Source organism: Myotis davidii, unplaced genomic scaffold (assembly GCF_000327345.1).
Source record: "Myotis davidii unplaced genomic scaffold, ASM32734v1 scaffold309, whole genome shotgun sequence".
In the NCBI taxonomy this organism is placed as follows: Eukaryota; Metazoa; Chordata; class Mammalia; order Chiroptera; family Vespertilionidae; genus Myotis; species Myotis davidii.
In genome coordinates, this window is record NW_006383013.1 from 5,226,452 (window position 1) to 5,249,013 (window position 22,562).

The following is a 22,562-nucleotide window of genomic DNA, read 5'->3' on the forward strand; positions in this document are numbered from 1 at the left end:
CTGTAAATCCTGGAGAAGGGGATGAGAATGTTACAGCATAACCTGCAGAGAGGATTTTAGGGAAATAATATTACTTGATAATAGGTAACACTGGTACAGTACTCATTTTGTGCTGGGCTCATGGATTATCTCATTGAATCTTTCTCACAGCATCCTAGAAAAAGGGATTAATTATTATTCCCATTCTAGAGATGAGAAAACTGAGTCTCAGAGGTATTAAGTAACACACTCTCTGGTATCATACAACTAGTAGGTGATAGAGCCAACTTGGATTTGAGTATACACACGGAAACCCTGATACCTTTATTTAGAAAAGACATTTTTTCTAAACAGCCAAATAATAAAATAGTATAGGATTTTCAAACTATAGGCCTTTCTTACAATTATTTAACTCTGTTGTAGTGCAAAAATGACCACAAATAATACATAAATGAATGTGTATAACTATGTTCTAATAGCATGATTTACAAAAATAAATGGTGAAGAGTTAGCTTTGTCACTTGGTTGTAGTTGGTGGACTCTTGATCTAATCACACATATTTTGAAGCCTATAGCTCTGTTTTTACTGATCCACCAGCTTTATTTTATTCATTGTCTCATCTCTGCTTAGACTAAAGAGAGCAAGATAATCTCTAGGTAGGTGGGTTAAATCCCAGAGACACAGGCAATAGTACTGCTAAGTAGACTAACCTACACCCATTGTTGAGGTTAATTCAGGATAAAGAAATACATAAATGGGACAGGCAATCCATTTACCTGTGCTTATATAAACAAATAAAAACCCAACTATACACTGCTTTCCTCACTGAACGCCAAAAACATAGATTCAATTCCATCTTTATTTATGTTATGCCACACATTGCTTAGAGCAAGATTTGCAAATAACAAACAGAAAGCATTATTATTTCTCTAGTTCTGTTACTTCTACTTAGTAACTATAACTTGCAGTGATCCAAATTTACTTTTCTTCTCTCTCATTAGGGAAATTAACATACTTCCCGTTTTGCCCTAGCCTATTCTCTGCCCTTCTGCATAGAGGTGCCAACTAACTTCTTAGAATTTATATTTTCTTCTACCTGCTCCCTGATGTCTATCTACTAAGTCCCAGAGAATATCCTTTTCATTTTCTCAGCATTGGTTGCCCCTGACCTCTTGATGACCTGCTTGAGCTTCTGGTCCATTCCTACCATTGATCTGCCATTATGAGGGTGCACTCTCCTTGGATGTGACTCATTCTCAGAGACTGAATTTCAGAGATTTTAGAATCTATTCCCCTATTCATTAAAGGAATAAGAACCAGATTATGAGTTTATACAGGTGTGTATATATACACAAGCATTCACAAGTTTAAAATGCATATTTAAAAATTAAACTAAGGCAGGCTAGATTTTATATATAAAGAATAGTGGTTCTTTCACATTTTATGGACCTCAATATTGGCTATAATAAAGTTGTCAATCAAAAGGCAAAGTTTCTACCACTAGGATAGAAACTATATTGTACCAGACTTGATTCAAGCAAAGTGGCCACAGTTTTGTTACCCCCTCCCCGCCCACACCTCCCCGCCCCCAACACACACACACACACACACACACACACACACTTTTTTATGAGTCAAACTACCTATACAGTAGTTGCTCAATAAATTTTAAACAGTACAGCTGTGCTAATATTATTGGATATTTCTGATTTCACTGTCTACATATACACAATGACAATGTTCACCAAGATAAAGAGCATCCTGTCCAAGTATTAAAAACACATGTTTGTTTTAAAAGCAATAGGAAAATATCAAATGTTTTATTATGAATAACTTCTAAAATTTTATTAAGACATTTTTCTTTCTTGAAACAAAACTGATTTTATTAAAATACTTTTAAATTGCAGAGGTGATTCTCTGTAGGTCTCAAACGATAGATCTCTCAATGTACTCAGACAAGATGATGAAAGGGATGAAGCAGGACATTTAGGCACCCATGAAATTTAAAAAAAAACTAAATATAAATCTAACATAAATATAATGGAAAGTAAAAATAAATCTAAACTCTCAGACAGGCAATGTTTAGAAATACTTCATTTTTAAACCTATATAAAACCGTGGTGAGATGCTGTTGCCAATAAAATCGGAATTTATATAAGTGAAGTAAAAATTGAAATAGAACCAAATGCTTTTAGAGTTTCAAAATGAATAGCTGGATCTTTTGTTGAATTTTCTGTGTGGTAAGGATGGAGCTGGACCTCCAGGAGAAGTAAAGAGGAAGGTAATACGTGGAAACGAATATATTGTTCTCCGGGAGCAGTTGAGATCTCCTGGAGGAGACAAAGCAAGTGAAATATAATAGTCTTGCTTCATTTTGTAACTTTCTCCCACTATGGCTGCAGAAAATTTTGATCTCCAAGTGGGTCCATAAAGGGAATTTTGAAATACTCTTAACAGATCTGTTCTTGAAATAAGTCAATTGAACTGAGTGAAGTGCTATGCCAACATGTTGACTCAGAGTCCTGACCAACCCAGATCCTAGACCTTCATGACAATTCTCTAGTGTTATTTCCATTCTTAGTAGTTTTTTCTTTTTCATTCTCAGTAGTTGTATGCAATTTATCTGCAACACTTGCTCCAAGCCCACATTCCTAGTGGTCTGGTTGAAATGTAGTAGTAGTTACAGATATCTTCGAGGAACACATAGGCCAAAACATTGATGAACATTTTAGCCAGGGAATCCAGCTCATTCGGTGGCTGCATAATTATATAGCTGCATCATTCTGTCAGGTTACAGTGGCTTTCATTTTTTTTTCTGATTAAATAGGAAAATCAATACAAGTGTACGTTCTGTCTCTTCTGAATTTGATTCCTTGATTTATGCCACTCTCCCCACTGCAGCTACATGAACAAGCTCTTAACTAGAGAGCTGGAGAGTCTGAGCAATAATTGGTGTACCTTCAAACCTAACTGCCTTTTGGAAGTGAAATAGCTGATGAAATCACAATTGACACAGCTAACCTCTAGGTACAGAAGCAACCCTGGTGACTACATTCCTTTGTTAACAGAAACAATTCAAGTGCTTCTCTAAAAGTATATCTTAAGTATTGCCTGGCTGGTGTGGCTCATGTTTCCATCTCTCTATCCCTGTCCCTTCCTCTCTCTCTCTAAAAATAAATAAAAATATATTTAAAGAATAAAATTATTTTAAGCATCGACCACTGTAAGTTCCTGTTCTAGAAACTGAATAATAGGAATTGGATCATTATTCAATCAGAGTATATTAAAAATAAGAGAATACATAAACAGGAGATCTACATATTTTTTACTACTCACTGTGTCTAGGTTTTTCTTTTTTATTCAATTGAGTGTATTGGGGTTATATTGGTTAATGTTATATAGGTTTCTTTTTTGAGTTGCACTCAGAAATAAATCTTTGAAAAATAATCTTTGGACAGCATCCTTGCATTTTGGTTAGATGGGAAGTGTCAATTTCTGTTTAGAAGCCTAAACACTTGTAAGGATTCTGATGTGATTATATAAGCCACTATCCCTGATATCAGACACGAAAATGTAAAACCAAGAAAAGTACCTGCTCTCCTCTCACTTGACTCATTCCTTGTCCTAATTATTGTGTGTATTTATTAAGGTTCTAAGTGCTTTTTGACAAGACAGCAATGTTGTATCAATAGATATGACATGATCTTGAGTAGGCAAATTGAGTCACTCAAACGCCTTTTTTCATCTCTTGGATGATTATCGCAGAGATAAAAGTGGGTTTCTGAAAAGGTGAAATTCAAAGGAACCTAGCAATTAGAATGGTGAAAATACTAGGTCATCTGATCCATTTTCCTGGGGTTGTTTTGGAAATTTCTACACAATATGGACAAATCTAAATTGATTACTATAATTTGAAATGTTACAGGTGATAGAGTTTGCCTTTCTTCCACCAAGAGAATAGATGTCTTATTTCTCCTCTTTGGCTTTTATCTAAAAAAAAATTTCGTTCAACTCCATTATTATTAGCAATGCTATTTGAAATTATTCTGAATCATTTTTAAATCCTGAGTATTTATTTTTTATAGTTATATAAGAGCTCCTTCTTATAAGAGAACATGCAAACGTATTGTTTCTTTAGAGATATTTGTAAAATATCTCTCTGTTCATACAGAATATGCACATGCACATCCATGGGTAACTATAAAATATTGTATTTGCCTCAGTATAGATAAATTATTTCTCAGGTAGCAAATATTTACTATTAGGTGATTAAGGCCTTATATTAAACTAGAGGCCCGGTGCATGAAATTTGTGCAGGGGGGGTGGTCTATCAGCCCATCCTGCACCCTCTCCAATCTGGAACCCCCCCAGGTGATGTCCAGCTGCTGATTTAGTCCCTATCCTGTAAGCCAGCAGTAGGACATCCCTCTCACAATCCAGGACCACTGGCTCCTAACTGCTCTCCTGCTTACCTGCCTGATTGCCCCTAACCGCTTCTGCCTGCTAGCCTGATTACCCCTAACTGCTCTCCTGCTTTCATGATTGATGCCTAACTGCTCCCCTTCCAGCCTGACCACTCAAACTGCCCTCCCCTGCTGGCCTGATGACTTCCAACTGCCCTTTCCTGCTGGCCTGATGGCCCACAACTACCCTCCTCTGCAGCAACCCACCTCCTCCACTGAGACCCGCCTCCTCTGTGTGAGGTGGCAGAGATGCCGGGATGGCCTCTGCTGTTGGGACCGCCTCTGCTGTGCATGCAACCATCTTGTAGCGGTCATCTTGTGATGGCCATATTGTGATGACATGAAGGTGTGATGCGTGAGGGCATGATGCCACCTAGGCTATTATTAGTATAGATGGCTCAAAGAAGAGTCATTAACCTAGCTGTTTTTGCTCATGGTTAGAGCATCAGCCTGAGGACAAAAGAGTTGTGGGTTTGATTCCAGTCAAGGGCATGTACCTTGGTTGCAGGTTCAATCCCTGGCCCGGATCAAGGTGCATGTAGGAGGCAACCAATCAATGTGTCTCTTTCACACTCATGTTTCTCTCTCTCTCTCTCTCTCTCTCTCTCTCTCTCTCTCTCAGTCATCCTCCCTCCCTTTCACTCTCTAAAAAAGAAATAGAAAAAATATCCTCTGGTGAGGATAATAAAAAAGAATAGTCATTAATGTTTTATTTATGTTTTAAATCTGTAGGTTTCCAGAGGTTATAAGGACCTTAGTAATCATTTAAACATTCCTAGCTAATAATTTAATAACTTGTTGGAGTCAGGACAGCTGCCTCTGTTTGAGGTGACAATGGTCACTAACTTTATGAATATTCTTGAGCACTTAAGATGTGTCAGTGTTTTTGGTGTCATCGTACGTTGAGAAAAAGATTGTGGAAGGAGGATAGTTGTTAAACTATTTAAGAAAAAAATCTTGCTTCTAAGGAGATGATAATTTCATATAAAACAAAAAACACATATCCACAAGAATGAATATTCAGTGCAGGCTAGGGGAGTCTAGGTAACAATTAAATGTTTAAAATATGTGGATAATTATTAACCACTTTCTTAAAAGTGTTAAAATAAGACATAATTTTTAAAAATGTTATTCTGATCATCACATTTATAGTCTGAACTAAGATTTGAGTCATGACATAAACCATGACATACTTCTAATTATTAACAATATATGTCACTTGAGTTGTCATTCAAAACATTTAATAATGTTAGTTAATTATCTTTACATTTTATTTAACTCTTTGGTACCCTAGATTCTGATAATATTTGATGCTATTCTCTAGAGTCCAACTGCCATTCACATGCTAAAGTAATCCAATCTTGACACCAACTATGAAGTCCTAGGAGTCCTAGGGAAATGAATTCTAAGCCAAGTAACGTTATAAAGGTGGATTTCTGCTAATTCGTAAACTTTGCAAGGGGTTTAAAAGTCATTGCCTGCTTCTTAAAAGCCAAAGCTGTGAGATGGGAAAGGTTTTTGTCTGGTTTGGGTCTTCAACCCAGTGTTTTGCTTTGTTTTCATTGTTTTGTGTTTGTAAGGAGTGTGTTGGAGAATAACCTTCTATACTGAGCCTAGGTAAGGCTATTCATGACCAGTGATTATTCATAACTCTGAAAGAATATAAAATGTTTGCTTTGGTTTTAGAAAATTGTGGTGATAGATGGAAGTGAAAGCAATCATCTTAGGTTCCCCATGGAATGATTTAAGAAATCCATTGGTGGATTATTACTCAGCTATAAAAAAAGAAAGAAATATTACCATTTTCAACGGCATAGATAGACCTAGAGGATATTGTTCTAAGTGAAATAAATCAGTCAGAGAAAGACAAATACCACATGACTTCACATGTGGAATACATGTGGAATCTAAAGAACAATATAAATGAACAAACAAAACAGACTCATAGATACAGAGAACAGACTGGTGGTTGCCGAACGGGAAAGGGGTTGGGGGGCTGTGTAAAATTGTGAAGGGACTAAGAAGTACAAACGGTAGTTACAAAATATTCACAGGGATATAAAATACAGCATAGGAAATATAGTCAATAATATTGTAATAACTATGTAGGTACCAGAAGGTACTGGAAATATTGGGAGGACTTTCTATAAAATATATGATTACCTAACCACTATGATAGGTACCTGGAACTAATATAAATTAATATTGGATATTTTAAATTTATCCATTTGGGTGAGGATTACAGTCCCAAAACATCTCACCAACAAGCCCATCCCTCATTTGAATAGTGATGGAAAGGGGGAAGGGGTGTCAGGTAACTAGCTCCCCAGGCTCTTATTAGCTCTACTCCTTATCACCTATGCAATCAACCCCCACCACTCTTTCTCTCTTCCCTTAGTTTAAGTCTAAAACTGGGCATCAGAGAAGTATGGACCCTTCTGTAGTTTTCCTTCCCTGCCCCCAACTCCCTCAGCCTTTACCTATCCTTCTTGTCTCAAGAGCTGTGTTATTGCACCCCCCCCCCCCGCCCCAGCTACCCCCACGACCACCACCACCACCTGTTTTGGGTTTGATAATTCTCTCTTTAGAATGAGGAAGAGGGCTAAGGGAGCTCTCATCGCCCTGTTGCCATTGAGAGACTTAGGGTCTTTATCACACAAGCTCCTTTGACTCCATAGAGAGCAATTGAGGACACCCCCCTTTTACTATTGACCTTGATGAAAAACCCTCAAACAACAGGGCACTTCATTTACCCAATCTCATCTTCCCCATTCTACTTGGATTTCCCCACTTCCTGGCTGTCATTCAATATGGGATGTACTGGTATAACAATGCACTCCAAAACTTTGTTATTTATTGACTCATATGTCTATGCATCATGTGGGTGTATTTTATTTTGTTCCAGCCTGGCTCAGATAGAGCTGGATAATCTGAAGTTCACATGCTTAGGACTTCAGCTGAGCTGGTTGAGCTGGCTTGGATGGCTGGGGTTACTCTGCCTGTGGTCTCTAATCTTCCTGGAGCCTAGCCTGACCTTCTTCATGGGCAGTCTCTGGCTTCAGCACCATGCAAAGGCTGTTCAGACCTCTGCTCACATCTCATTTGCTAATATTCCCTATGCCAAACACAGTAAGTCTCAGAGCCAACCCAGAATCAAGGGGTGGAAAAACAGACTTAACCTGTGATAGGAGGAGTGACAACATCCTATTGCAAAGGGGCATGGGATTCAGAATGGGAGAATAGCTATTTTGCAATTGTACACACTGGCAGAGAACTTGGGAAAGGCTCTGGCTGCTATGATTCTGTTTCCCTCTTAAAAATTTATTCCTCTCAATCCTAAATTTAGGCCTCAGACTGAAGTTGAAAGCTAGTGATTTTCATTGAGGGATTTTTTTTCTTTATGAGATGACGTTTTAGAATAAATCTTGGCTCTTCCTGCCATATTACATAGGCACCTCTTATTTTCATTTTTTTCTAAGCATATCTTATTATTTTGCCTTTAATTATTTTAAAATTGATTATTTTTAATTATTTTTTATTAATTATTGCCTTAAATTAAAATTAAAAAAAAAATTATTCCTGATACTTTCTACTACTTTATCTTCCTTTGTTTTGGGGTATTTGCAATGTATTGATGTTGTTTATAAAATATGTTTTATTTTATAGGCTATGTTCTCCCTTTTATTTCTCTTCTTTAAGACAAACAAACAATAACAAAGCCAGGTTATGAAAACAGTCCTATGCTGGTCTACATTTTTTCTGAGCTCAATACTTTATCATTGTTCTTTGTTTGTAGCCAGCTTTGAGGTCATGCTGCAGTTCTCACAAACAAATCAATTTGAATTAATTTGCCAAGTAGGAGTTAAAGAGGCATTGTATGAATTCAATATATACTAAAAGAATTGCATTCCTGAGATTGTTTCTTCACTGGGAAAATGTTGATTCCTGTACCATATTGCAGTAGTGGGAACATGATTTTTGCATCTTGCACCAAGTGACCCATGGCTGCCAACTGGTCCATTTTTTTGAAAATCTTTGGATATGTCACATAACCAAACAAGTAGGAGTGTTGACAGTTCTTTAATTAATTTTGGGGGGAAATTGATGGTCTTTAAAATCTACACTGATGCTTACTGACCTATGCTGAATCTTATTTCTAATTGTGTTCTAAATATAAATTTGATAAAATTGTAAAAATATGTTTCTTGCATGATCTGTGAAGTCACCTCAACCTTAAAATTGTAGACTCCTTTGAAAATATAAACTGTAAGTTCCAATGAACTCTACTCTGATAAATTGCTTTTCATTTATAAAACACAAAAAAACATGTGCCAAAGAAAGACCTCGGTGTTATCTGGAATTCCCATTTATCCCACCCCTTCCCCTAACCCCATATCTTCATGTGTCACCAATAGGTTCTCTAGCAAAGCGGATTTCCTTTAGACTGTAAAATCTGGTTCCAACAAAATAAATAGAAACTTTCAGTCCTCCTAAATGGTGAGGAAATTGTCATCGAGTTCTTTAAAGGAGCTCAAATTTCTGGTATTAGATGAATAAATTCCCAGGATGCTTAAGGAATTTGAACTCCAAACCCCTGTCAATGTTCACTCAGAAATAATTATGGGAGTCAGTCAGAAAAGAAAAGTAGCTTGGAAAATTGCCCTAAATTTTATATAGTGTACTAGTAAAAGGATGGATCTCTTAAAATTGGCACTGATATATAAAATATGTTTATATTTCATTTGAGTATTTCATTTGACAGATACATTGGTATACATTTAACCACCTGAAACTAATACAAAATAATATTGAACATAAGCTGTAATTAAAAAATAAAATGTTAAACAATCAAATTTAACAAAAGTTCTGATAATGGCTAAGGACTAACATGGGCTCATCAGCATGTTTTACTAAATGAGTCTAAATTTCCTTTAGATAGCATTAGCACAAATACAAATGTTATAAATGTAGTATCTCTTTATTTTTCTGAAAAGTGTAATAAAAGGAGAGCTATAACAAGCATCTTAAGGAGGTGTCTGCATTTGGTTGAAAGTAAACATCCAGGCGAAGCTCTGTAGTGACTCTGTATTGATCACTGTGTAAGTCACCCCAACTTTAGTGGCTTAAAGCAACAAACACATATTATCTCAGGATTTCGGAAAAGCTTAGTTGAGTAGTTCTGTATCAATGTGTCTGATGAGTTGAAATCACAATATCAACTTGGGCTTTCATCATGTCAAGGCACATCTAAGCCTGGAAGATCTAGTGGTCTCAGTTCCTTGGCCTGTGGGCCTTTCCATAGGGCTCCTTAAGTGTCCTTATGATGTAACACTAGCTCTCCAGAGCTATTTGATGAAAGAGAGAGGAGAGAGGGGAGAGGAGGAGAGGAAGTCACAGGGCCTTTTTTTGATCTAGTCTCTAAAGTCACATACTCTCACTTTCACCTTTTTCTCTTCTTTAGAATTGAGTCACTAAGTGCAGTGCACATTTAATGTTGGATAATCACTTAAAGAGAGGAGTTTCAAAGAATGTGTTAACTTTTTTTAAGCTGCCACATAATCCTCCTATTCTGTAAATTTTTTCAGAGACTGGAATGAATTCACAAAAGGTATGTTTATCACATTTTCAGATGACACAAAGCCAAGAATGATATCTTCTACAAGAAGCAAAAGACCTCACGTTAAGCATTTTCTTATCAAGTTACAATGCTGTTATGAAAGAAAAAAGAATAAATTCAATAGGATGTAATTAAAGGCCTGCTTTGAAGTTCATAAAGTGTATTGCATGAATGCAACATGGCCCAAACTTTCTGGGAAACAATTTAATTGAATCTATCTTAAATTTTAGTTGGAAACAAGCTTAATATGTGACTATGTAACTATGCTGTGACATAGTTATTTGTACAACTGGTTGCAAAAACCAGTGTATTAACCAGGTCAAGTGTGGGTGGGACATGGTACAGTGATTTTTTTTATTTTTTTACTTTTTTTAGATTCTTTGGGAATAATATAATCATTTGTAGGCATGAGGTTCAGGGTTAATCAAAATGACCTATCCTAATAATAAAAGCCTAATATGCTGAGTGTTGGTTGTCCATTCAACCAATCAAAGTGTAATATGCTAATGATATCCTAAGGCCACTCAACCACTTGCTATGACATGCACTGACCATTAGGGGGCAGATGCTCCAACCAGTAGGTTAGCTTGCTGCTGGGGCCTGGCTGATCCGGACTGAGCACTGAGCGAGATGGGCCAGATATGCCCTGGAGCCCTTCCATGGTTCCTCCCCAACTAGCCAACCTCCCATGTCCCTCCCTGGTCCTGATCGTGCACCAGTGGGGTCCCTCGGCTTGGTCTACACCCTCTGGAAATTCAGGACCCCTCGGGGGATGTTGGAGAGCTGGTTTCCGCCTGATCTTGCTCAACACAGGAGCTGCCCCCTGGTGGTCAGTGCACTCCCACAGGGAGAATGCCACTCAGCCAGAAGCCGGGTGCACAGCTGGCAAGCAGAGGGATGATGGCAGGAACCTACTAAGCATGTCTAACTGCTGGCTTAGGACATCCCCTGAAGGCTCCGAGACTGCAAGAGGGTGCAGACCGGGCTGAGAGATCCCCCCTCCAGTGCACAAATTTCGTGCACTGGGCCCTTAGTAATTTATAAACACCAGAGGTGCCATACATCTAAACAGAAGGATTACTATGGATCAATTAATATAGCTTATTACGGCATCGGAGATGTTGATATTGGGGTAACTTTCCTATTCATGAGGATGAAAATGTTTCTATTTTTGTTCATTGAAATTGCCCTCCCAAACCTCCTACCTCTCCTCTGAACTATATAGAGACACCACATACATTTGTTTGAATGAGCAAATTTTTTTAAAAAATAGCTATTGGCATTATGTTGAGTTGGATATCCTCTGCATGAGAAGAATGAGAGAAAAGGGAATGGGGATTGGAGCAAGCTAGCTAGGGATAAATGAAAGAGACCAATAAGACTGATGAGAGACCAGCCAGATGTTGCTCAGTGGTTGAGCATCACGACTTAAAAACTAGGAGGTCTCAATTCAATTCCTGGTCAGGACACATACACAGGTTGCAGACTCGATCCCCAGTGTGGGCTTGCAGGAGGCAGCTGATCAATGATTCTCTTTCATCATTGATGTTTCTATCTCTCCTTCTCCCTTCCTCTCTGAAATCAATAAAAATATTTTAAAAACTGAAGAGAAACAGGCGATCACACAGAGAGTGGCCATACAGTAATGTATGGGTCACAGGGAAGAGTGAGCACCCAAATAATACTGTGGCTTTTTCAACAAAGAGGAAATCAGTGATAGGGGGAATCTTGAAGGGATTATATGTCAAAAGGCTGAAGACTGAACATTCAGGCTCTATGTTGAAAGGGACATTTGAAAAGATTTGACACTAAAAAAAAAGTGACAGTAAGTACTTCTTGTTAAGTTTGCCTTCTTTTAAAGTTTAATCCTTCTGAATCTGGTATTGTCATAACAATAACAAGAGTAATAAATAATTTTTTGAACACTTATTTTGTCCCAAACATTGTGCAAACTGCTTTACATGCTTTTACTTCTCAGTTAAATCTCACAACCCTATTTTTCAGTAATTATAATCGTCATTTTATATACCTGAAGAAGCTAAAGCTTACAGGCACACCAAGATAGATATACATAACCTATTTACCAGAAAGGAACTAGACAAATCCAGACAGTGAAATTGACTAGGTATATTTTTAAATAATTATAGAAGGAAAACAGAGGCATCATTTGAAGAAGGAAAGCAAATTCTGCAGTCAGTTTATGTAGTGTTACTTTATAGGCTGTCATTTTTTAAGGTGGCTCTTAATAGATGCTAGATAGAACTATCATACTGAAGGAAGTTCCATTAGATACTATATGGTAACATTTTCTTAAACTATGAAAACAAAGATATGTAGTCACCTGGACCTTTGGTTTTTAAATCTTTCTAGTAGTGAAAGTATCCTTGATGGATGAGGATAAGTGAGGAGAAACTTTAAGAGCAATGAGCTTTAGGAAGAGAGTGGAGAATAGCTTCAAAATGCAGGGAAAAAAACAAGGATTGGTGATTTATGTTCTAATTGTTGCATTAGGGCTCATGGTCTTTAGTGTAGTAACATTTCAACAGATACGGCAATTTGATTTAGATTTGTAATACGAAAGAGAAGTTTAATGTTAATGTGTTTGCATGCAAACTCACTTCAGCCAGTCTTGACAAAGGTCCAGGAATAGGGACATGAACATGTGGTTAGCTGTACATAGAGCACCCAGGTTACATCTCTAGCATGGTTCCAATTTTCATCCCCTAGTCTACCTGGTATTCAAACATGAGGACTGAATGCATATAGGCATATCAGTAAGAGAACATAGGCAGAGACCAGAATTCAATGGAAACATCAAGTCTGGAAGGGTTCTGGAGTCTTCTCCAGGCTGGGATCCTCCCCACTCTTCCAACCATATACACATTCATCTTTGCTGTTGATTGGGAGAAAGATCTTCCATGTCAGAACCTTAGACACATGTTAGGCAAAGATCCTGAGAATTAAAATTAACCAAAGACTCCCCATTCCCAGTCTCTTGCTACTTCCCAAGCTAAGTCCTTGCCTGGAATATAACAATATAGGCATTATTATCTCCATCTCTTTTTTTGAGCAAATGAAGAAACTGAGGCATCTGGATTAAGTAAATTGTCCAAGTGCACAGAGCTGGTAAATGTCTAAGATAAGAACACACCTAATGTCTGTCTGACTTCACAGCCAATGCTCTTTTCACTCGCATTAGAGCCAGCATTACTTGGTGAACTGATACTATCTCTTTGATATAGGAAGGACATGATAATACAGGGGTGAGCAAAAGTAGGTTTACAGTTGTAATACAAATAAGTAATACAATAATTCATACATAATCTATACTAATAAAAGGGTAATATGCCAATTGTACCACAGGAGACCTTCCAGACATCCTTCCAGACAAAGCCATGGTGGTGGGGCCAAGGCAGAGGCAGTTAGGGGTGATATGGCCAGCAGGGGAGGGCAGTTGGGGGCTATAAGACCAGCAAGGGGGGCAGATGGGGGCAAGCAGGCTGGCGGGGGGGGAAGTTGGGGGCAAGCAGGCTGGTAGGGGAGGCCATTGGGGGTGATCAGACCGGCAGGCAGAGTGGTTAGGGGCGATCAGGAAGGCAGGCGAGCGGTTAGGAGCCAGCAGTCCTGGGTTGTGAGAGGGAAGTCCAACTAGATTGCCTGATCCTATAGTGCCTAAACCAACAGTCAGACATCCCCCAAGGGGTCCCAGATTGGACAAGGTGCAGACTGGGCTGAGGGGCATCCCCCTACCACTCCCTCCCCCATGCACAAATTCCGTGCACCAGGCCACTAGTAATACATAATAAACTGTGTGTTTGGCATACTCACTACTATAAACTTACTCTCACCCACACCTGTATGTCTGTCCATGTATGTTTTCTATTTCTGGACATATCCAGAGGACATGAGGCAGTAAGCTTCACCAGTTAAGTCTGGGTATGCCTGGATGATAAACACTGCTTCCCAGGGGCAAATGTCTCATCACTTCAGAGATGTGTTTCTCCCTGACTCATGGGATTACTTAATTGAGTCTGGAGAATATCCCTACTTAATAATTCCCTTCTACTCTGGTTCAATTAATTTACTTACCCCAGCTGATCAGTTTTCTGCTCCAAGAGATTAATTTCTTTACCTTGGCACACTAAAGGATCAAGGCTCACAACATATAAATAGGTTTGTTTTTTTCTTCTTCAGTCCCAAAGGTGTGTTGTGAGGATTAATATAATGATGCTTATAATTGCATTTTGAACACCTTGATCTAACGGCACTTTATAAATATAAGATATTAGGTTTTTGTTGAGGTCCATCCATCACTTACAAGGGCCCAAACGTTCCAGATGCCCTTTGGGTAGCATAATACTCCCCTTTCTGACTCTAAGAGTGTTTGTCTGGGTCAATGTTGGGAACAAGACCAGAGTTGAGCTCAGAGAGTTTTCCCAGTACCTTTTCTTTAGTGTCTAGATTTGCTTTGAAACTCACAAAGTGTTCTTTGGGGAGAGAGACATAGTAAGAACCTCTGAAAATCCCTACTACTTAAGCCTACCCACATCGATTTTCTTTTGCCTCTGGCTCCAATATGTAATATTTACTCTTTGACTGTTCATTAGACCCATACTCTCATTTTTTTATGTCAACAAAACAATACAGAAAACTGTTCCTTCTTTTATTCCAGGACTCACACAAAAATACAGAAATAACTCTGGCATCAATTTTGCACAGATGAATGTTGTTACTATATTTCTTTTAGCCTGGTCACGTGCTTGACAGTATTTCAGATGGTATTAATAGTCTACCTGCAAGAAAGCATTTTATGCCAGCCTAGTGTAAATTGCCCAAACCTTTAAGCCACTCTTCCTCAACTTAGCAGTGGTATATCATCATTACCTGTGGCTGGACTTGGAAATCACATTTGTCAATGCTTGAATTGCTCTTTTACTTTCAATTGAGCTTAAAACCCACTTTGTTTTGGAAACAGGGTTAGCTGAGTATATTTTAGAAGCTATGGAAATACAAAAAGCAACACCTAAGAGATTTAGGATGTTTCATTTTCTGTGACTAGTTGATCTTTGGGTGACAACTTTATGGGACCAAATGGAGTATGGTGATCCTTCCTTAGAATGGAGGCCTGGTAAAGTTCTGAGAGAGTGGAAGTGCACCATGGAGCCAATGTAATTTATTTATCTCATTAGGAAAGAGTTAAATTATATCAATGATAATTGTTTAATTAAATTGAAGGTTTTTCATATCTCAGGTTTTGCATATGCTCTATTTCTTATCTTATACCAAATTCTATGGTGAATTGGGAAATAGGGAAACTGAGGCTAAGTGATTGTATAAGATCACACAGTCAGTAAATAATAAAGTTAGAACTCAAAGCCAAGTTTGTCTCCAAAGCCCATGGTCTTAGCTTCTATGTTGTATTGATTATGGTTTTAAGAAATTAGTATAATGTCTAATGAATAGGATCAATCTTTGGACAAGTAGAGGGCAAAAATTGTGCTGTAAAAGTTATTTTCTGAGCTATACAAGAGTTTTTTTTTTTTCTGAGCAATATCTGGGTAGCTCAGTTGGTTAGAGTGTCTTCTCAATACACCAAGGTCGGGGGTTCAATCCCTGGTTAGGGCACATACAAAAATCAAACAATGAATGCATAAATAAATGGAAAAAACAAATTGATGTTTCTCTCTCTCTCTCTAAAAATCAATCTTTTTTAAAAAAGAAATAAAAAGAGTTTTTCCTCTCTTAATTCTTCAATTGAAGATATTTTACTTCTTTGGGATTATCAACATATTTCGAATTTTCTTTTGGGACCATAAATAGAGACTGATGTATTAATAACTATTCAAGAATCACTTGATTTCTTTGTCTTATCTTCCTCTGTTCTCTTTCTTTTTTCTCAAATGGGTTCACCCAAGTGTAGAAAACATAAAATATTTTTGTATAATTGTGGGAGGTATGTGTATGAGCCAGTTGGGCCTTAATAATCTTACCTCAGAGTAGTATGCTTTTCACAATTTTATAATTCAACAGTGCATGTTGTATGTGTCTCTGGGAGTTGATATTCAAATAATAGAATCAATAATACAATTGCAAGTTACCATAGGAGGCATAAAGATATCAATATCTGATCAAAATTGAATGGTGATATACACATTTATTTTAAGAAAAATAAAATGTGACTAATATTTTTTCTAAACCTCAGTTCCATGTAGGTGAATGTCAGATCCACATAAGTAATTTAAGAACTATATATTTGAAGATCTCTTTGAGCAACTTAAAGGTTTCTCAGTGTGGTAGAGAACTGAACTCATTACATTTTGGGGGTCTAATTAGTAATGCACACTTGCTTCCTCTTAATGACATTATGACATTACTATTCACAAGACCATCCTTTCTTGAGGATAGCATCACTTTCTGTTGGAGAATTTATTTCACTCTTTGTTTAAATTTTTATGCTGGTTTCTATCTGAAATGTACAACAGAATGTTATTAAGGATTTAATATGAATGCATATGAATTTGATGAGGTTTGCTCAGTTTTCAGAGTAGTCCCTATGTATGAATTCTTATATTTAGAAGGTTTTTTGCTCTTCAATCAGTCTAGCAAATGGAGCTCGGGGCAAATGAACTCATTCTTATGCACTTGTTTCTAAAACAGATCTCTCTAATGTTTGAGATAAATTAAAATAAAAACCAACAAGAACATGAAAAGAAACTAAGAATAATGTTAATGTGGCAATTTAAACCAATTTGGTTTTCCAAATGACCTTCCATCTTTCACAGCTTTTAACAGTATGCAAGATCACTATCCTTAATGACAGATACCATCAATCTGGTGTGGAGAACTTAAAACTTTTTTCTAAATGTCTTTAAAGCTGAGGTGGAGAAGAATGACTCTCTCTCTTTCACTTTTTGAAGGGTGTAATGTTGAACTGTGGCTATGCCGTCCTCCCAACATATCACGTATTAATTGTCCAACATAGTTTCCCCTTTTTCTAGCCTATATCATGTTCCAAGATGATTTCCTATGGACCGGTATTTTTAAAAGAGAGTGCGGGGAGAGGAAGGGGTGCTTAGGATGACCAAGAGCCCCAGGTTTTTGGAGGAAGTAATCAATGCAGCTTCTTAATTCACTAATTTGGTGTATGTAGAACTCTGATAATTTGGGAACTTTGGTCACTTAAGGTTTTCCCTGCATGTTACTAAGAATATTTAGCTTTAGATTTGCTATTGACTTCACTAATACATTGCACAGTGAGTAAAGGCCATTAATATATTTAATGTTGGGACCAGCAATGACAATAATAAAAAACCCAAAATAATGGTATATATTCCAGGTGGATCTGACATGACCCATTTCCCATTTCTCAGTATACTGTTGTCATGACTAAAACTTGAGAGGGGTCAAAGCTTATGAAGATGGATGACATGCCTTGGATGATATTTGTCTACTTTAGGCTAGAATTACGAGTTATAGATATATATTCTACTTTAAAAAAGGTGTTTCTTTTCTATGAAGACATTTGAGAATGTACCCAACTTTATTTTATATTAGGCTGCTGAGTACCCAGATCTACAAAAGATCATCATAATGACCTATCACCAATCAGTAGCTTTATTAACAGATACAACTAACTTCTTTTACTATAGATTTAATTAAACAGAGAGATTAGATTGCCTTTCATTTTCTTCTTTTCCTCCTAGCATGTACCCCTTTTTTGTGAAAAATATACTTTGAGGAAATTTTTAAATTAACACTCCAATCCAATATTATTGACTGTTCTCTCCATTCAGTTCCCTTTATCCTTTGATATGTCAATATAGTATGCTGTATGCCAGCCAGTTAGGGTCCCGTAATGTAGGCTGGAAACAGATCCATAGTTGCCTCTTTTATAAAAACCAACAAGAACATGAAAAGTGTCTAAGAGCAATGTTAATGTGGCAATTTAAACCAATTTGATTTTCCAAATGACCTTCCATCTTTCAGAGTTTTTAACAATATGCAAATTTTTGTTGTTTTATAGAATAATGAGTCAGCTTCATAGAATAATGTATTCATAAGAGAAATGAATGTGGACCTTGTCCAAACTCTGCCTCTCTTTCCTGTCCTACTATTCTTTCCCGTCCTACCCATCATGGAAGGCAGGCATGCATTTCCTCACATGTGGAACCTGCCAGCAATAACCCCTATATGGAGCTGGCCCTGAGACTCATAGCAAGCTTCTGTGCACATGGCCTGATGATATACTTAATTCCAATATTCTTTCTGGATTTTAGAAATTTCTTGTAAATGGTTTCCAAACCACCTGTTTTAAGATTTTGATTTTGTTTTTAATGTTGGTAATTTAGAATGGGATTCCCTAAGTTCTAATATAGGGCTGTGGGTCCAAAGTAATGAAGTATAACTCACTAGTTTCTGCTTGATATCCGTGAGGTTGGTTGATGAGATAGCTCCCAAAGCATAGTTTCATTATTTGGTGATTTGAAGCACATTCATTAGGGATATATTTCCACAACACCACTCTCCAATTCTCTTCTAAGGATAGAAACCATCCAGGGGTGGTAACAGTTATGAAATGAAGAAGGGCGCATGCCAGCAGTTAAATGCATTATGTCTGAGGTTTGAAACTGATTAGATATTTTATGCTCGGGAGAAGTGTCCCTAACAGGCTTTAGGAATGGATGTTTGTTCAGGAAGCACCTCTCACAGGAAGATAAGAAAGAGGAAGGCAAACATATAAAGCCTGCATCTATTAGTAGTAATAAAGCATAGGCGCTTAAAAACCTCTGGAGGCTATCTCATTATATGTATAGCTGTTTTTAAGTATAGATATAGACAAATATAGACAAGGGAGTAGAGACAGTAAGAGCCATCTGTAAAACATTACCTATTTAACATAGTTGATGGGATGCCAGGCCTCCTTTATGGAATAAGGAGTCTCCCTTGGCCATCAAGACTTCAATGGTCTTCTTTGGCTTCCCTGTGCCAGAAGGTAGAACAGCTACTGACACTTGAGAGTAGAATAAGGAATATGTGGACCGTGCTTCTAATAGGATACAGTAGTGAGGATAGAGCATGCCTGACTGATGTCCCCTCCCACATTATAAAGCCTATCTGGCAGGTTAAGTTCTCATAGTTCAGGGAGATCCTCCTGCCTCCATTGACCCAATTAAGATGCAGCTGGGGTGAGATGGAAAAGAGTGAAGGTCTACCCATCTTTATAAATGGGCACACCTCTTACTGATTCCCATCCCATGCCATGTGTCCAACACCTGGCGGAGCACTGCATAGCTAAGACTAACCAGATGTTAAACCTGTCACCGAGGACAGAGTGATTTCAACTCCACCTCTACTAAAGATAAATTGATATCTAGCTCTAAAAACTTCATAAAACAAACAAAAAAATAGGATGTTTTTTCGTGACTTATTGACTTTTCAGATTGTTCTTTAAGCTGTTTTTTAAACTTTAAAGGCAACACTGATAATGAACGCTTCCAAATGGTAAAACAGAAAATCCCCTTCAAATATAACCGGCCCGTAGAGGAGTGGCTGCAGGAAAAAGGTAACCATCGTTAAAACTTTCATTTTAAATTCATTTGATTCTAAACCCGCATTTTTAAAGCCTGCAAATAAATGTTCCTTAAATGATAATCGCCTGCTGCATAAATGACTGTTTTAATTTTCATTATAATTTGTGTCAGCTTCCACCTGCCATATGTTGATAAATCATGCTATAATACATTGCCATTAAAATACAGTTAAAGGGACTAACATCTCGTTTGCTATCAGTGTGACAGCCACAAACAAACAAACAAACAAAAAATTCCAGGAACCTCTAAAAAAGAAATGTATTATGGCAACGTAACCACTGCATGACATTATTTGTTAATTTATTGTAAATAGCCTCTTATACCAAAGCTTTCTAAAGAAATTTCAAAAGTACTTTTTAAACTTCCATCTTGAGGCTGTTTTGGCTTTACTGTCTAACAACAACAAAAATCATAGATTCTGCTAACTTAATCTGCTTAAACACAAGTGTTATAAGAAGAGGAGTGTTCTTTTTGAACATCTTTTTATAAACAATGAAAAGAAAGAGAAAGATGAATTTTGCCTCTCAATGCAACCTTACAGAGGCAAAAGGGTTTCATAAGAGATTGTGTCCTAGTCACTGACAGAAACTAAACACAAACACAAACCTATTTTACACTTCAGTTGTGTGATACCTACTGTACTGGATATTATGCAACAAAAGTGTAAGTGGTTAGGGTAACGAGTTGGAAAAGGAAAGGCTCATAAGAGGCAAAACAGCAGTTTCTGATTTCCCAAAGAAAACCACCACATAGCTAATAAGAGAGGGCAGCAGTTATACCAGATCTTAGAATTTTCTGTGTGGTTTCTGTTTGTTGGGATGTAAACCATTGTCTCTCTACAGAGGAAAGTTCCTCTCTTTAAAAAGCTACTTATTCTGTTCTTTCCTGAGCCAGTATAAGCTTTTCTGGTCTCCAGACCTTCAATGAATTTTTAAAATATATAGAGATTTGATAGAGTTACATATAATAAGCAATTGTGTATATTAGTATATAACTTAAAAATCAAAAAGCTACTACAGTTTTAAAGGGTGAAACATTTGCACCTTTAAACACAGAAAATTCTCACTGAGTCTTAATTGTTTGCCCTGTTTTAATGTATGTGGTATAATTAAAAATAAATTAAGAATAACTCTAAAAAGCAAATAATTTTGTCTAGTAATCACCAGCTCCTAAAGTCCCTTTAACATTTAAATATGATGATTGCCTCACTTTTTAAAAAGGAAATGAAAATTAGATGCATGTCTGAGTCTCATGTGCCTGAGAGAACTTTTTTGTTTCTTTCAATTTTATGTTAATACTATTTTATTTTACTCCATTGCCTTTTGAAGTCTAAGTTTAAGAGCATGCCAGGCATTTTCATTTTATAAACCATTATAAAGTTATTAGTAAGCTTTTAGTTTTCCTCACGATAGCATTGTTATCAGTTGGTTTTCATATAAAAGGATGCTTTCAAACATGCAAAAAAAATGGGGATGGGGTGGGGGGGCAGGGCCAGGGGTGGTTCAGGTGAGATGGAGGGAGGCATTCTAATATCTTCATCAAATATGTACATGTTTTTATATGTGCACGTATGATTGAAACAAATTATTTGCAAACTGGAAGGTCTTTTTTCCTCTACAGTCTTTTAACAAATTACTTTGTTGGTAATTTAGGTGAGTAACATCTATTTATTCTATTGCTTTACCCCTTCCTCTGTCTAGCTAACTTTTAAATTGCAAATTATAGCAAAAAAACTTGTACAGGCAATGAGTATAAAAAAGTAAAGACAGAAGGATGACTAGGCAGATGGGTCAGGAAGTCCTGGGAATGCCTCTTTACATTGACCTCTGTCACTGGGGAAGAGGTCTGGGGCACAGCACTCCCAGTCTGTTTTCTGGCTCTGTCTACTATCGACTGACTTCCTGACCTTAGACAATCCATTTAACCTCTGTATAGCTCAGATTTCCCATCAGAGGAGAGGATAAATAATACTGCCTATTCCCCAAGGGTGTTCTGAGATTTAATTAATTAGTCTTTGTGCAACACTGGCTGGAAACATGCAAAGATTTCATCTAAGCCATATGTGAACGTGGTGTCCAAATGAGGCAATAATGAATGACTTCCAAGATGGTGGCACCCACAACAAAAAATAAAAAGTAACCTGCTATAAATTATGTACTGGTGTTAGAACCAATTTTTTTTAAATAATTGGTGATAGAGCAATTCTCATTTCAAGATATACATGTAGATAACATGATCACACACACAAAAACATGATTGGCCATAATCAGTAACAATAATGAGTCTGGCATTGATTTCAAGAAATCTTGGGCATGTGATGAAACTATCTCATCAGTCCTCATATCCTTCAGAGGGAGAGGGTGGTGATGGCTATATCTTGCTTATTCACTTACTCCTGCTTCACAGAGAGGGAGAGAAATTGATCAGAAGAAGAGGTGGCAGAAGACTTAGATTATCCCACTATTACTTGAGTTGTAGCCAGTTTATTGTTAACCACCTAATTCATGGTAAGAGGGGCTATTTCAAAATAGAATAAAGGCAGTTCTAGCCAGAAATAGAGCATGGAACAGAGAAGCAAACAATAATTCAAATATTTCCAGTGTGGTCTGATATAAAATTGAAGCACAGACATCCTCTTCCCTGTCTTACCCAACCAGTACCTTATTCTTAAGAACTGATTAGCCAGCTCTTTCTGAGAAAGCAGCAATAGCCAGAAGTGGGGCAGTGTCTTAATCTTAGAGCCCAGGAAATGTCTCTCCTTTCTCCGTGCTTGGGTCAGTCTTGAACAAACGAAGACCACTTTATGAAACTGAATAATGTCAACTAGAATAAAAGAGATCCATCATTCCTAGCCAGTGTAATTCAGGTTTACATTTTCATTCTCTCTAAGCCTTTAAATTTTTTTTTATTAT

General features: G+C 37.2%; 1 protein-coding gene across 21 annotated transcripts in view; it reads left to right on the plus strand.

Moving 5' to 3' along the window:
• NRXN3 (neurexin 3) overlaps positions 1 to 22,562 on the plus strand; it is a 1,555,579-nt gene that overhangs the window by 1,383,044 nt on the left and 149,973 nt on the right. For 15 of the 21 annotated variants that reach the window (XR_001512329.1, XR_001512328.1, XR_001512327.1 and 12 more), the window contains one exon: positions 19,533 to 19,622. The exons of the other annotated variants lie outside the window; for them this stretch is intronic. Coding sequence is in view for 10 of the 15 variants with exons in the window: in XM_006778842.2 (XP_006778905.1) it covers positions 19,533 to 19,622 (90 nt within the window). In the remaining 5 variants the exon portion in view is untranslated. The remainder of the gene's footprint in view (positions 1 to 19,532; positions 19,623 to 22,562) is intronic. 21 annotated transcript variants of the gene reach the window in all.